The sequence below is a fragment of the Parasteatoda tepidariorum genome, chromosome 1 (assembly GCF_043381705.1).
Source record: "Parasteatoda tepidariorum isolate YZ-2023 chromosome 1, CAS_Ptep_4.0, whole genome shotgun sequence".
Taxonomy (NCBI): Eukaryota; Metazoa; Arthropoda; class Arachnida; order Araneae; family Theridiidae; genus Parasteatoda; species Parasteatoda tepidariorum.
In genome coordinates, this window is record NC_092204.1 from 104,664,819 (window position 1) to 104,682,812 (window position 17,994).

Genomic DNA, 17,994 nt, shown 5'->3' on the forward strand with positions numbered 1-17,994 from the left:
TTTTACTACATAATGTTTCAAACATTAAAATAACAGTTTTTAACGGAGTTAAAAAAAATATCATGTTTGAAATACAACGTAAAGTCTAAAATTTTAAAGGTAAGTATCAAATTCTTAAACAACAAAAAAGATGCAAGTCAACCACAGCTTGCCGCTAGACAGCGCTTTGATCTTCTTTTACCTCCAATCAGATTTCAGACTTAGTGCGCTCCGCAGAGGCAGAGAATCAGGAAGCTCTTTTCGATCTTCGACTTTCACAATTGCGATAGCATCTCTTCTTCTGCACATCTATTCCAAGTTTCTTGTTTACTTGTTACCGGAATATCGGATATTTTTTCTACTATTACAAACCGATAAGAAATATTTTACGAACGAATAAAACAATCCGTCAGTTTTGAGTTTCTGAGTTTATTTTTTATCAGATTTTTTTTAAGTATGTTTTGAAATGAAAAGTTTAGCAAGAAGAAAAAAAATCGGAAAAAAAGAGACACCTGTGGAATTATGCGCATATTTTGAAATATAAATAATGTATGATAGATTAAATGTCTGAGTTTAATTTCAATTAGTTTTCGATACAAAAAAACTTTGTGTTTCTTATCATGTTTGAAGCATTTTTAAATATGGATTTTGAGAAGAATATTGAAAAGTGAAAAATAGCGTGTCTTCAAAGCATTGAAAATGCCATTAATTAATCAAATTTCAATAACAAAATCTACATGGATTTTAATAATTCATTGAGTAAGTAATTATTAAGTTTATAAAATTATTGTTTTAAAAAATGAAAGAAAAATTGCATGGACTTTTATAGTGTTATGTATTTTTATGAGATAATGGTATTTGTCGTAGTTGTTGTAGTTAATTTACTTCGCACTAGAGCTGCACAATGGGCTATTGGCGACGGTCTGGGAAACATCCCTGAGGATGATTCGAAGACATGCCATCACAAGTTTGATCCTCTGCAGAGGGGATGGCACCCCCGCTTCGGTAGCCCGACGACCTGCACGCGAAGTCGAGCACTTTACGATAGAACAGTTTAACGAGGACCAATGCAGCACACCCTCGGTCCCTACGCAGAGACTAATCCAAGTGGTCACCCACCCGCACACTGACCGCAACCAGTGATGCTTGACTTCGGTGGTCTGCTGGGAACCGGGTCTTAACGATCAGTCCACTGCGGGACTGATAATGGTATTTAAATAATTCTTAACTCAATTTTCAATCATTGTTGTAGATCCTTGTATTTAAAAATTTAGTTTCGAAAATGCTTCTGCGAACTAAAAGACTCTTTCAAATTTTCGTTTCAATTTTTACAAACGTTTACTAAATTTTATGAAATTCTAATGTTTATTTACATATAACCTTTAATTTTACGATTTTAAGATACAAATTAATTCAGATAATTTTTCCAATGAATAAAAAAATATTTCAATTTTTTTTATTTAAAACGATACCAAAAAATTTCAATTGTTTTGCAATATCGAACAGTAGTTATGCTGAAACTTTAAAAGTGATTTTCTTTGTGAAGTTGACGTACTTTTCGCAAAGATAATACCTCAAAATACCAATTATAAATGAATAACTGGTATTGCGAATATGTATATTATGCATATTTAGTTGTAGTTTGGTTTGTCTTCAGAAAACGCGTTTTACTCTACTTTAATGTATTAAAAAAGAGAAACATACAAATTTATAATTTTTTAAACATTTTTATCATTAATAGCATAAGAAAATATTAAATAACTCAGTGTGGGAAGTTTTATTCGAAATAATAATAAATTATTTAGGTATTTCAGAATTTAAGCTCAACGGTGTTTTCCATAAGAAATTTATGAGCATTTTTCGTATGCAGCATAAAAATATTTTAAACAAAAAATTTGGTTAGAATTTTTTTTGAATATCTAAAAAGTTCCCAGAGCCCCTTCCCCTTTGTGCAAATTTTTTTTTCCTTGCAAAAAAATATTTTTTTCTACCAAGTCTACGACTCCCGATTCTTAACGCGCGTTGTGTTCTGGTAACAAAGACAGGTTTTACCCAATCTTTATTCATGAGAGTACTTGGAAAAGAGATAGAAACAAAAATAAATTGTAGAGTTTTGACCAGAATTGTAATTTATCAAGGGCTAAGTCGATATGACTATTCAAGACATGTTTATTAAATAAATTTTTCATCACTATGATTGTATTGTTTTTTATGCAATATTTCGCGTAATGGTTTGAATTGATTTCGAAACCAAATGGCATATTTTAATTTTCTAAGATTTTTTTAAAAAAATTTTATTTAGCGAAATTGCACACTTATGTTTTCTACACTTATTATCGATAATTATTTTCATATTATTGTATTGGAATATTATCTACGTCGATATCGGTAGGTTTTTTAAATTTATTGTAAACATGGTATTCGCAATCTATTGTAAGATTATTTGCTTAGAAACCATTAATCCGATGTTTAAAAACTAAGGATATTTTAGAATATAGAATGCATTTTTTTCATCTAAATGTAATAATCTAAATGTATCGACCACAAATTTGAGATTTAAAGCTTAACTATAAATTTATTGGTAAAAATAATAAAGCTATTTAAAATATTCTTAAACCAATGTCATATATTCCAACATTTGATATTGGCGAGTTATTTTTCTATTGGTTATAAAAAAAACAAAATGCATTAATTTTAAGTACATAAGAAATAAAAGTACTTAAATAAAAACTTGAGTACATAACTAAGCGTCCATTTGACTTTTAACACAACTGCATAAATATATACTCGTAGAAATTGATTAAGCTCTTGTAATTCTAACTTATTAGAATAATAATACATTACGTAGCTAACATTTGAAGAATCATGTTCTAAAACAATGGAAATCCCATAGTCATTGGCTTTCATGCCCAATGTGTTTATTCAATTATTTCTCCGAATGATAAATTATTTAGTTACATACTGAAAATTTTATTGTTTAATATTTTTCTTGCTAAAAACTGATTATTAAATACAACCATACAAATTGATTTTTATAACTGAAAACTAAATGATAATACATTTATTATCATTTAGTTATTAATACTGATAATTAAAACAGAAAATATTTTAGAAAGCAAATATTTTAGAAAGTTTTGTATGTAACTTAACTAGAAAATTATAATGCATTCTGGGGGGGGGGCGGGCGGTGTTCTGAAAAGAAGTAACCTCGGGGCTATTACTTTTTAGGAAAAAAATAATTAAATAGTGTTTTTGGTGCTTTTCATGCACACTTAGAAAGTAATCAGTAATTTTTGTTTAAAATAATCTAAATAGTCAAGGTTTTCAAGTTTTGAAAAATTTAAAAAAAATCAAATTTTGTTAATACTTTGCTATTAGTTATTTCTGCATGATTTCAGTTTTTTTTAAAATTTATTTATGACAGATCTGTGCATTCATTTGGTTATGAATCAACCAGAAAAGTTTATAGGAAATAGGAATCCACGTAGTTTGAGCAAAATCAACTCAGAACGTTACGAAGAATATAAATACACTATTAAAAATTGCACATAAAATTACGGTATGAACACCGGCACTCATAAAGCCAGTACTTTTTTTTTCTCCAAAATATCAATTTTTAACGGATCATGCTCCGAAAAAAAAAATTCTGATATACCGCAATTTTGACAATAATAATTTCTGTGAAATCACTGCATCACTATAATTAAATAAATATTATTGTAAAAATTACGGTATACTATTTTACGGTAAGAACGGATTTTACGGATGATGCACCTAAATTGCCGTTACTTTATACAGTAATTTGATTCGGATATTTTTACAGAGTAGAAAATTCTTTTAAGTGGGTTTTGAATTGTTTGTTTATTATAACCTATCAAATTATTTTTAATGCTTAATTTAAGTGTCTTTAAATTTAATATTAGATTAATATGAAAATTTATCATTTGGTTTAAATTTGATTTAGTTTGTTTTATTTTTATAATTTTTTTTTAAAGAAAAGTGAATAAAAATTATCTAATTCATTTAAAATGACCCAAATATTTGATAATTATAGGCAGTCTATAAGTACCACACTTTTCTTCAATATTGTTTTGGTTTTTTTTCCACTCTCCTTTGCTACGTGTCATGTTAATATAGATAAACATATGCTTTCAGTTCAGAAGCAAAGTATCATGCTTTAAACTTATTTATATTTTCCTTAAATTTAAACTATGCGTTTTTATGACGTTATAATTGTGTAATTTTGCGTTAAAATTGTGCACTATTTAGTATGAAATAATAAGCGTGGACAATGATAATGAAATTGTAACATAAGAGAGCAATTGGAAATTGTAATAAACAGAATTTGATTTTAAATAGAATGTGGCACAAACTCTGATAATTACTTTGTGGTATCAAAATAATCTTAAGCAAATGGAACTAAAAATTACTTCAATACATGTCTTACTAACTGGAATCATGATCTAATTTCATTTGCCATTCTGATTTATATAAACATTTATGAAGTTTCATATTTACAATCATAAAATAAAAATGAATAAAAACGCAGTACAAAACCGCCAGAATAACACAGAACTTTTGTCTTTTAAGTGTAAACGTTAGTTAACAGTTAAATATTTAACCTGTTTATCCAAAATATTTGAAATTGAACCAAAATGATGGAAGACACACTTTTATTCACTCTCTACACTTCGTCATAAACTGTCAACAATTTCACATAACCCCAACTTTAGTGTCAAGCATGACAGTATTAGTTTATGACAGTAGCATGACACTATTCACCCGCTAATTAGACGCACGCTAGTCAAATAATTAAAATTAGTTTCTCATTTTCTCCAATCTTTATTACATGTCAGGATTAAGAAATCAATTAATTTTGAAATTTAATTAAAACAGGCTTATTTTCTTGCATAAATTTTACAAAAATTCAAAACGCTAACTCTTTTATTTCTTTTTTTAACAGTGAAATAATTTTCTAATCATAACACGGGGTTGTGAAATATAGTAAGAAAATATCATTTAAATTCGATCCACTGGTGGTTTTTAAGAGAAACGGCTAAAATCAAATGTGATATATTTCTCTTAATTTCTTATGAATTCCTATTAAACTTTTATAAATGTTTTAATGGAATTTTCGAAAATCAAAATCATTAGCACTGCTCGCGTTAGCACTAGCAAAATGTTTAATGGGATATCTAAACCAGTAGACCTCTAATTTATATTACGTTATGCTATAAATTTCAGCAGATTCAGTATCTTAAAAAAAACTTCCATGGTCAATTGTTTTAAAAAAAATCTCAATTATAAAGTTCCAATTTAAACATTTCATATTTAATGGACGCAAATGATGATTTGAAAATTTCAGAAAAATATTTCTGTACATTATGGAAATGAACATTTACCTTCAAAAATAAAAATTGACGGCATGCTTCAAGCAATTTTTTAGCACTAAAAAACCTGAAATCATATTTCTTAAACATCGTATCACACCTACGTACATATTTCGTAGATATTAGTTGCATGAGTTATCCATGTTTTCGTTAATTTAAAAATGACGTAAACAGACATCGATGTCCAAAGCTAAACTCTCCTAAACCACAATGATGTCAAACACTTAGTTTCATTCTCGCCGGGAAAGTAATAACGATACACGTGAACAACTGTGAGTAAAATACCATAAACTGCATCGCAATCTCATTGCTGCGTTCTCCTAACCACCTCGTTTATGACGTAAGAATTTGTCTGCCCTACCAATCAGGAAAAATTAATTGGAATGCAAATGTAATGAGAAATACTTGTTTATTTAATACCTGTCTCACGGATTCCAGTTATTAATTTCCTGACTTGATTCTTGATTCATTCTATATCAACGATATAAATTGCAGAATATTTTAAATTTATTTTATTTTAGCAATTATTTTCTTCCGTACATAAATTTTCAAGTAACAAAAGAAGAAAGAAGTAGCATTTTATTTTGTAGGATATAAAATACAAAAGTTTTGGAATGAAGAATATAGATGAAAAATTAAAAATTTCTCTGTATATTATAAGAATATTGAATTTATTCAAAATAAATATTTTTTTAAAGAAAGATCGAAATTAATTATCTTATTTATTATTGTATTTGTCAAAGTCAATAACGTGCAATAATTTCAGGGTGATAGCAGAATTTAAAAATCCACTTATATTTTTCCTCATAATACATATACATCTTTTCAATTTTAATGATTTACTTTATTTTTGTATAGTACTATACTTTTTATCGAAATAAAAATTTTGACTATTCACTTTATTATCATATTCGATGATTATCGTTAGTGATAATAACCGTAATAATATCACATTCCATATTCATATTTGTTCATCATTTGAAGCAGAATTTTTATTAAACATATTTTTCTTACTTTTTTTTCACTAGTTTGCATTAATTTACGTTAAAATAAGTGAAAAATATTATATTTAGCATTTTAGTAATTTATGGTTATCAAACACAACGCGAAACATCGGTGCCTTTTTCAGCGTTGAAGGTAAAATCTTCCAAACACTGTTTACTTCCAAAAAGCAATTTTTAAAGCTTGCATTTATTTGTAGTTATTGAAATTAACGAAAAACAATGATTGATAATTTACAAAATCAATTATTGATAGATTTTTGAATATGAGTAAAATGAAATCAAGCTGCTTTTTGTAGATTTGATAACTTCGTACAAATATGATTCCGATAACCAAACAGACTTCCTAATAACTATTAGGCTGTTTTTTTTATAACTAAAAAGTATCAAAATATACTTTTGCTTGCAATTAGAGAGTCAAAAAAATATATATAGAAGGAACACTGGTTTACAATCTACGTCAAGTGTTTATAAGGATAGCGAAATATTTGTATTCTTTAAATATAGATATGAAAAATGCTTATGAAAATATTATTATAACGATCGTAATGATTACAAAATAATTGAAATCTATAATTATAGTTATCGAAAATTGCTTAAGAAAATGTTATTAAAAAGATCTAATTATCATATTATGATCACGAAATAATTGTCTTTTAAAATTATAGATACTGAAAATGCTTACGAAATTATAATTAAAAATATATTATTTTCATTTTATGATCACGAAATAATTGAAGTCATCAATTAGAGTTATTGAAAATGCTTATGGAATTATTATTATAAGAATCTTATTATCACATTGTGATCACGAAATAATTGTATTCTATAATTATAGACATCAAAAATGCTTCCGAAATTCTTATTAAAAAGAAATGGAACAGTGGTAAATTTGATATTTATTGAAAAGCACGGTTTTCCCAATACATCCTGAGATAACTTTTTAACACTTTCTTTATATATTTGGATAAGTAAGTTTAAAAGTTTTATATGCATGCCCTAACTAAAAATAATTGTCATAAGCTGATATCGATATTAAAAGCCAAACTGTTCGAATCACATCGATATTAAATATTAAAAGTACTTTGCATCCGTCTCTCTGAAAGTATTAAAGACACATCGAAACGAATCTTACTTATAGTAAAATGCCATTAACTATTTCCCACTCTTCGTGTTTCATCCCCATAAACACTTCAGATATGATGGAAGAATTAGTCTTCCTCGCCAATAAGGAGAAATTAATTGGAATGCAAATGTAATTAGAAATACCTGCTTATTTAATATTTGTCCTGTGGATTGCAGTTATTAATTTCCTACTTTCAATCTGACACTTTCGAAATCGACGATGTAAATTGTCGAACATTTTGAACTCATTTCATTTCTATTAATTATGTCTTTCCGTAGATATATATTAATTATTCGACAACGGCATCGTCAGGTAACTACACGTTCTAAATGGTTCAAAATGCAAAATGTATTTTGAACTCAGAATAATGTATTAAAACTAAAAATTGATTATTCAGAACTAAATAAACTTTCAGTCAATCGTCTTGAATAAAAAAAACGAAAACAATCGAAACATACCTTTTAAAAAAGACATAACAAACGGTATTTAAACCATTCATATGGTGACAGCTACCTTTCATTTGATAATGGTTTAAAGAAAATTCTGATTTTCCAAGTTATAGTTCAGATTACCATCCATTTAGTAAACATAACAAAACTAAAAACTGAATTTTACCTAATTAATAATTTATATACGATGCTTGAATGTATCTCGAATGTATTACAATACTTCACTGTTAATTTTAATAAGATCATTACCAAAGCACATCGGCAAAAGTTACTGTACTTTTGGGTGTATACGGATATTAGATGTAGTGGTTTATGTAAATAGATGCAATATGCCGGGGATAAATTTTGCCATTCACCCTTAGTTAAAATTGCATCATAATTTTTATGTGACAATTATAATAATGGCTCCGGTACTAGCTTTTCTGGGAAGTGAGGTTCATCAGTGTGCAATGCCACATTTCCTCTTTTATGTGGCTCATCACAAAATTTTTGAGAATCTTACGTGTCAGAATCTCATTCCTGGTATCTCTTTGAAGATCTCACAGAATTAAAAGAATGTGAATATGTTAATTAGGAAAGTAATATCAGCCAATACAAAGAGCTGACCTATATGACTACCCCTGATACGCAACCTCTCAAATGCCATTAATTACATCGCAAATTAAAAGTTTATAAAATTATTAATCTAAGCATTTTTTTCTAAAGTATTGCTGGACGGTTAGTGTTAAAAAAGATGTACTTTGCGCTTAAAAAAGTTTAAAGAGTTTCGTATTTTTTCAGCATTTTAAAATGTTTTAAAAAATTGTATAAAACTATTCATAAGTTTTTCTTCGAGTTTTACTCGCAAATAAAATATTCTTCGCTATAATTATTTACCTCTATTGGAAATTTGACAGACTCTGTTATTTAAATTATTTCCTTTATCTGATCGTAAAATCAATTGGAAGAGATATTGAAAGTGGTATAAAAATTTTAATATGTACTTCATATTGTTTTTAAGTAATAATACATCGGGAATGATAAAGCGAACTAGTAAAAATAATAAATGGTGTAAAGTTTTCCAATAATTCTTGATGGATCACTTTTGGTGGAGATGAGCTCATGACAGCATTTTTCCCATCCCTGACAGATGATGGATGTTCCTTTCAATAACGATGGCTTACACGATAAGATCTGAACCCGATATAAAATTGCAAGACAGAAAATATGAAGTCCCAGCAAAGGGTGAAATGTTTAATTCGTAAAATTACAGTTTTCGAGAATAACTAACAGTACTTAATTTCAAGATTAGAGATACTTTTAATCACTGTTATTATGTTTATTTTTATATAAAAATAAACGCAATAATAATGCTTAAAAGTAATATTAGTGAAGTTCTGGACACATGGATATCATAAACTTATTTTTTGCATAAAACAACCTTGTACCTCATTGGTCTGAAGTTATGATAAAAATGTATAGAAATACAAAGAGAATATATCATACATTATATGTGTAAATTTAAAAAAAAATGAAAACCTATAATTTCCAACAAATAATTTAAGTGTTTTTAATGATATAATTTAATTAAGTTAAAAAAATTATGATTAATTTACAGCAATAATGATAATTATAAATAATAATAATAAATTAACTCAGCTGAAATAAATAAAAACTGTTACTTTTTTTTGCTTCGAATAGTTTACCGTCTTTAAATTGATACATCTCTAATCTATGAATAGTCACTATAGCAATGGAAATTTTTAAAATACATGTATTTATGTTTTTAAAATTTCTTTGAATGTTTTTTTTTTCGAAAATCAAACTTTTTTCCTTCTTAAACATTTTGGATTTATTATTAAAAATTTTTTTGTAGGTAGCTATTGATTTTTATGCTACTGAGACAAGTTTCTAGTTTCTCGAACCATATTATATTATAAGGAAACAGTACAGATTTAAGAAGAAAATATGCAATAATAGATATAATTTCTTTTCCAGGTTGTCATGAAAATTTTAATAACCTCGTCAACTAATTCATTTTTCAAAAAATTCTTTCCTTAACACAATTTTTTATCCACGTTAAAAGGTTTTCACGCTTCCACAAATCATTATTAATCACATGAAATAGATTTTATTAATTTTTCAAATATAGTGCTCTAGAATCAAATCTGTCAGATAAATGTCACAATTTGTTTTTCAATTTAAATTTTAATTAATAAGTTTTAAGTAAATAATATTAATAGAATCAAGGTGATATTTGATGCTATAACTAAAACACCTTTTAGAATACTATTTTTAATTATTTGAATTTATCTTTAGTCCCCTATTCATGAAACGAAATTTTTTCCTTACGATATACCCATGAGGTAGTTAAATATGTTTCTATAGGGCCACAGAACTTAATCGCGGAACTACCAACACGATTATCATAATACTAGTACAACCTTCAATCCGGCTGGAGAAAATTGAATGAAACATAAAATTTTATGAAATTCTCTGAAGCTTTTCGGATGATTTGTTACCTTATAATTTCTTTTAACAGATTGTTGTTATCAGAATCAGCCTCAGCCATATTACTTTTTTTGTTAAAATTAAGTTTATATTGCATGCAAAAGTTACTTTAAAGATATAAATAGCCAAGAATAAAAGATGTTGAATTAATTAATAATCAATACAAAATGTGCTAATGGCGACGTAATAGGAACAGAAAATACAAGGAGTTAAAAAAATTGCATTTTTATTTTATTTACAAAAATGTGAGACCTATATACAAGACAAATGAGAAAAATAATAAGACCTTTAAGAAAAATTAAGTTTTTTGCTTCACTGCCAATTTTAACATTGAAACATAATACGATAGAGATTTTCTGCATCCTAAATAAATTGTTTAATTAGACTATTTCGCGGATATAATCGTGGGGGCTGATGAAAAGATTAAATCTTTTATTTTCCGGATATTTAAAAAAAAAATTATCCCTTTTTTTCCAATTGTTTGTTATTTTTTTTTATTATTATTTTTCTCCTCCCCCTTTTTTTTCATAAGTCAGGAATTTTCCTTTGTTTTATCTTCAATGAAAACAAAGAGAAAAAAAGAGAAAAACGAAGAAAATTAATAAGTTTTATTAACTCTGCATAAGCTGTAAGTATATAGAACTCATAAAATAAGCTAAAAATTTTTCAAAATATTTCAGCTTATATATATATATATATATATATAGATATTTTTATTGATGCTCTATTTTATTTTTTTATGTTCTTATTTTTTTCCNATATCATTTTCGAAAAAATCTTACACATCACAAATCCAATCTTTTTTTTCATATCATACATTTTCAAATGATTTGCATTACAATTTTCTAACATTAAAATAATCATAAAAAAAAATATGTAATAAATATATTTTCTGAACATTAACAAAAGAACATAAAAATAAACACTGCAATCAATTCCGTCTTAGAAAGGGGGAGAACTTTCAGAAAATACAGAGCTCGAATCATTCTTAGCATAAGGTTCTTCAATCATTTTTCCATTACACATTTGATTTTTGCCCCGGGGTCCTATGCATTAGTTAAACAACATGAGGACATACATTTTCGGTAAATTATTTGCTGGAGGAAGATACATACTTGATGAGTTCCTTTCCGAAAATGAAGGAAAAACCATCCTTTAGAAGTTAATGCATTAGTATTCATCGTGTAGTGCATTTTTCAAAGACGTAATAGATAAAAGTTTGACTTTCCATTATTTATTTTCTGAATAAACAGTGCTTTGCATTTTCTTGGAATAAATAGCTCCCCTTTTCACCGATCTGTATCAGTGCTTGTTTTTTTATTTGCTATTTCCTGATATCTATTCCCTGATTGCTGATATATTCTGATCAAATTTTTTTGCTGAATGATTTTTTTGGACTTAGTGTCATGCTAAAATACGAGCATTGAAATATTTATAAAAATGTTTGGTTTCACGGTAGATACTACCACTAAACATAAAATTATATAATCAATCTCATAGAAAGTTTTACGTTGGGGAATTTTTAAAGTCATATAATTTGTGAGTTGCATTCTAATGTAGAAATAAGATGCATTTACTGAAACTGTTGAAATATGCCGAGGCATTTAGTTACCCGTCTTTCTTGGAAACAACATTTTTCTGCTCGTTTAACGTAAATTTTATTTTTACAGTTTCCTGTTAAATAACGTTTTTCCGATTTATTGAGATCAGAAATACTTCTATTATTAATATTCTAATATTATTAGTAATTAGAATTATTAAATGTTTAATTATATAATTAAAAAATATTTCTATTTCTCAGTAATAGTTTAAAATATGGTTAACTGTTAGCTGAAAGTTGGGCATCCCAAAAATGCATGTTATTCTGATCCTCTTAAAACAGGATGGCTCCCCTTCTTTGGTAGGCTGATGACCTGCGCGCTATACGAGCACTCTATATTAAAAAAGCCTAATGCCACTCTGACACTGTGCACCCACGGTCTGCAGCTGATAGAAGTCCTCACTCACTCGCTGACTAGAGGTGCTCGGTACTGGAATCCATACGAGCACCAACGACCCCCCAGAAATTATTTTCATTTGTCCACTGCCTTTATTAATACATTCAATTACATTAAATGGGGCATTACAAGTTTTACCTAACAAATGGGGTACTTTAGAAGGTCCATCAATTATAACATCTAAACCTATAAATCATTTCTCTTTGGATAGCACCCCTCCTTTTTTGCTTAATAAATGCGTGTCAATTTATTTTCTGAAAATAGGAAAATTAATAAGCAACATGCTATACGTGAATGAATATAATTCACAGCAATTGTTTAAAATATGGTAAACTGTTAGCTGGGAGTTGGGAGGCCTTAATAAGAATAGACTTTTCATATCCATCTGTGTCAACTCAAGTTCGAATCATAGCGATGGGAGCTTAATGTAAAGCCTGCTCTCGACTCATATATCAGACGAAAGCTATCGTCTTCGGTAAAAGGTTAATGAGTTTGAATCTCCTTGCTTTCGGGTGATTCTACTTATGAGGTAAAAGTGAGTGAGTTTCTCCTAAAAAGTCTTCCACGAAGGTAAGATTGTTCGAAAGTTTAATGCTGAAATTATAATGTCTTCTAAATAAGATTAAAAATCTCAAGACTATGGAGATCCAAATTGATATAGCCTTAAATCAGTCATGAGTCAGTTGTTCAACGAAGGTACACCACCGTTATTCTTTAGATCATGATCTAATAAAAAAAAGTTCCTAGCCGGAGCTTTTATAAAATTATATGATTACTTTTTGGTATTAATAAAATGTAATTGCCATAGAAATTTTGGTGAGTGTGAACCATAATATTGTTCAAGCATGTTACAACTTTCATAAGCGCTAAGTTTAATCCTGCCATTGCAATTCTTGAAGCTTATTCATGGATGGTGTTCAAATTAAACTGAAAAAAATTGTTCAGATTGACAAAGGTATTGCCAATCTGTACCGAATTAAGGTAAAATGAAACGGTATTGGGGTTCAATTTTGAACAACAATATCTTTACTTTATCACTCTCATAACATAGTCCTTTAGAATATATTAATTTTGCTTTATTTGTTAACCTTTTATATGACAGTGGAAAGTATACTTACCACTTACAAAACAAATTTTTAAATGCCAATGAGAATCTTATTTCCCACATTGATTTCTACTGTCATCTGTTGATAGCTTTAAAGAATACCAAAATAAGTGTTTTGTTTTCATACAAATAAAAGTGTGGTACAGTAAAGGTTTGCGTAAGATCAAGAATAGAAGCCTAAACCGAAGAGTGCTTTTATCTTCTGCGTTATGCGTTCATGCATTTGATCAGGTTCCATCATGTTAGTTTGTAATTATAAACACGGAATTTATAAAACACCCTTTTGCTAAACTCATAAGCAGAAGTTTATGGTTAGTATGTAGTAGATAAAACTTTAAAAGTCCCTATCACTATTACACCGAGAAATGATTTTGAAAATCAAATTAGTCTTCGAGGGTGTTAAACTAAATTAATATCTTTTAATAAATCTGTCTATATCGAAAAGATATTTCAACATAAGCAATAGTAGAAAAAATAGTCTTCAAAATTATTAAACAAGGAACCGTCTCATCTAAATTCTTATCGTTCTACATATCATGCATTATTATCGTGTTTATTTTTCATATAAATTGTAGAATTCGTGTTTTAAAAATATTGTTGTAAAATAAGTTTTGAGATGTCGAAGTAAAATTACTTATAGATTCTTTCATAAATTACAAATTAAAAAAATATATCACGCTAGAACATAATATAGTTTACGTCTAAAATATACTGAATAAAGTATAACATTTTACCCTTTAAAATATTACAGATCTCCTAGTACATACAATGTATACATCTAATTATTCTCTTCATATAAAAACACTATCGAAACTGCGTTCAAGAGCTAAATTTGCATTTAAGTCTGCAGAAATGAGAAAAATCTGTTCTTAGCTACGTTTTCTTTTAAACTTTGAGCTCGATTTCTTGATTATTTTTATACGCTTTTCAACTCCATGAGGATTTGTGAAAATAGTTAGCTGCACGTCAATAATTCTTCCTACGCTTCTTCTCTCTATTGATAATCTTAAAATTTTTACTTGAATGGCGTCGCTTCTTCAAAGGAAAATAAAAGAATTCCCTTTTAGAGAATTAAATTACTAAAAGAAATGCTGTTTAAAACATGTATGGCACTATGCTCTATTTATTCGTCTATTCGAATGCGAAATGTTCTAATTGACATGTTTATTTTCCATGTGGAATGCGTGTTTTATTTATCATGCTTTTATCAATTCAAATAGATTTTATGTTGAAGATAGCTGATAAAAAAAAGTGTTAAGCTTTAGAACATAAGTTGTTAAAAAAATTCGTTACTATTGAAATAGAATTTTATTTTAGTGTGAAAATCTGCAAAATACAAGGAATTTTATGTATTGGAGTTAAACAAATCGACATATTTATTATTATTTTTTAAACTCAATTTATTTTTATTTTTAGCTGGAATTATTGTAGGTTTCTGAACAGAGTTTGAATAATCCCCAGGCTCTATTTTTGCAATTTATGTAAAATGGAAATGTTCAAATACAACATTAGCATACTGATTTCTTAAGAAGCTTTCATTCATAAGTGTTTTAGTATTACTTAAGAACAAAATTAAACTAAATACGTAATTTCATGATATATATTCCTTTTTGACATCTAGATGCATTTTTATTTTTTTAAAAATTCTTTTATGAATATTAGTTAATATTTGATTTTTACTCTATACTTGACAAAAGAAATAAATTTAATTAATAGTACGAAATTTGAAATAACTATGTAAAGACATGTGATTTTTTGCGTTAATATAAAAATATTTGACATGTTATGTCTCCTTGAATTTTTACATACATTTAGGCATATTTAAATATGTTCAAAATGCCGTTGTGTTTTCTAATTCAATAAGGATGGACCATGAATTAGTTCATATCCTACAAGATCAAGTTACGTACATGTACCTACAAGATGTAGTATCCTACAAGTCATATTCTACAAGATCTGGTTAGATCATATCCTACAAGTTAGTTCTTATCCTCTTAATTCGTGTATTACCAATGATTTGTAGATTTAAAAATTGAGTGATACGTGAGTTCTCAGCGTGTCGTTGATTCGCAAACTGAATTTATGCGTGGGGAACGTCTTTTCAGAACAAATTATTAAAGTTTTGAGCTTATTTTTAAATGCTATAAAGTACCCTTTAAGATAATACATAAATATTTTATAACTTCTTGAATATATTTAAGCATCAAATTTTTTCTAGTGGTGAAATAAATAAAAATATTTTTGCGAGTTTTCATGTACTTGGGCTATTTTCCTAAGCATGCAGTTTTGTTAAGAATAGATTATAGATATTATCATTAAAATATAATTCTGAAACATTTGTTTTATTTAATGAATATAGCCCTATTTCACTGAAGGTCGTAAGTGTCCGAACACATTTGGGAGCCACTGTATAAAATAAGTACATAATATGACAATCGTTGTTTGATAAAATCCTGAGAAACTTTCAGTAAAAAGAAATTTGAATCGTAGTTTCCTTAACGAATGTGGATAAATTAAGTGAAAATCAAATCCTGAGAGAGGAAGTTTTGTAATAATCCGTAAATTTTTTAGAAAAGTGAATTTCTATTTTTGCGTAATTGTAAAATAGGAAACTTTTAAATCATCCCCCATCTCCGCAAATGATTAAAACTTCTTCAGCGTTCTTCTTCCCCAGAAAGCGCAAAACTAAAAAGAAATATTCTTATAAAGTTCTTTCAACAATTTGAATGATTTTATTTTCCTTGTTCAACAAAACTAGAGTCAACAGTAGTAAATGTGTAGAATATCATCTCGTTGCAGGAATCAGTATTACTAGTCATTTGTGAAACTCTGTGACAATTAATTAAAAGTTAGCAAAATGAAATCCAATATTTCTATTAATTATTAGGTACCATTAAACAATACAATCAATAAAATAAAACAATGACATGATCAATAAAACAATGACATGAAAGACAAGGAAAGAAATTCCACAGTCATATTCCTTCAATGTTTTTTGTATGCATTCACATGAAAATAGTACGAGAATTTTTCCAACTCCCATTCTACGAGCTTAATGAGTAATAGTACCTAAATGAATAATAGCTTAATGAATGTATGTACACCTCGAATTTCTTACTCAACAGTCACCATACAAGTTTATCAATTTTACACTGATAAGCTATCATTAAATGGAAAAACGCCTTTTAGCCAACATTACAACAACATTCTTGCCAGTATTGTAACAATAGTCCTGATTTACTATATGAATAAACTTCATTCCTTTTAAAAATATACATATTTTATTACCGTCGTTGAACCGCGAACAAAACTTCGAGTTTACGACGACAAATGTTCAATTCTGTAGTCTTAAAATTTCGAATCCAATCCAAAAGACTAATGAACTCTTGGATAAATTTTTGGGAGAAATTTGGAGAAGGACTTTTTGATCAATCCGAATCTGCGTTACACGGAGAGGAAAGTCACAAAGACCTCCCACGGTTAGCCTGATAGCGAAGGCCTTATAAAACACTATTCGTCTGCCACTGAGGATAATTTTACTTCAGCACTGTGCTCGGTGCGAGATGAGTGCCAAATTCGTATCGACCAGCCATCGCTGAGATTCGAACCCGGGTCATCTTATAGGGAAACGAGTGCTCTACCCCTTGTGCTACCATGGCTAAAATATAGCGTTGAGCATAACAAGCGATATTTTTCATTGGTAATAACATGTGACTAGAAAAGCTTTTGTTGCTTCTCATTCACGTCTGGCAAATGGGCATCTATTTTTGACCGCTTGAAACAATATCGACTGTTTACTCATGTCTTTATCTTTTTGAAGGGAATGAAGTTTTTTCATCAAGTAATCTCTTACCGCTTTAGTTTCGTTTGATTATTTATTTAATTTTGTCATGATTCTCCGAAAACCATTAGATGATCATTTGAGCAATAGCTGTTTGCGTTCTAAATTTTTAAGTAAGACAAAACAGAACAAAACATCATCGGTAGGTAAAGTAAAACCAGTTGATGGCATTCAATCTTTCTAATTTTGCTTTTTTTTCATTTTGTCCGAAAATTTTAAGTTATCTGTTTCTAACATAGATTGAGGAAATAAAATAAGCGTATTGGCTTTATAAGCAAATCTATGGTGTTGTGTTATGCATCTTAAAAACAAAATGTGTGCTATTGAAAAAATATATATATATATATTTCTTTTTTTCAGGTGTCCCTCATATAGTTATCGGTAAAAAGAGGAGGAGAAATTAGGTCAAAAGAGCTATGCATAGCAGTCTTCAACTGCAATATTTAACCACTCACATATTTCTATTGATCTTACGAATCTCTTGCTCTGGTAAGTAATGATTTATGTCTACAGATGTGCAAAATAGATAAACAGGGAATCATTTTACTTTAATCATTATTAAATAATTAATAATGCATTATATCCTTTAAATATTCTAAATTGAATATATATATAT

The 17,994-nt window shown here is 28.1% G+C and overlaps 1 protein-coding gene across 1 annotated transcript in view; it reads left to right on the forward strand.

The window, feature by feature from the left end:
* The first annotated feature begins 202 nt into the window (after positions 1 to 202).
* LOC107454871 (nephrin) overlaps positions 203 to 17,994 on the forward strand; it is a 65,248-nt gene continuing 47,456 nt past the window's right edge. The window contains exons 1-2 of the mRNA XM_016072203.3: positions 203 to 738; positions 17,739 to 17,867. Of these exons, the coding sequence (XP_015927689.1) occupies positions 17,795 to 17,867 (73 nt within the window). The 5' untranslated portion in view covers positions 203 to 738; positions 17,739 to 17,794. The remainder of the gene's footprint in view (positions 739 to 17,738; positions 17,868 to 17,994) is intronic.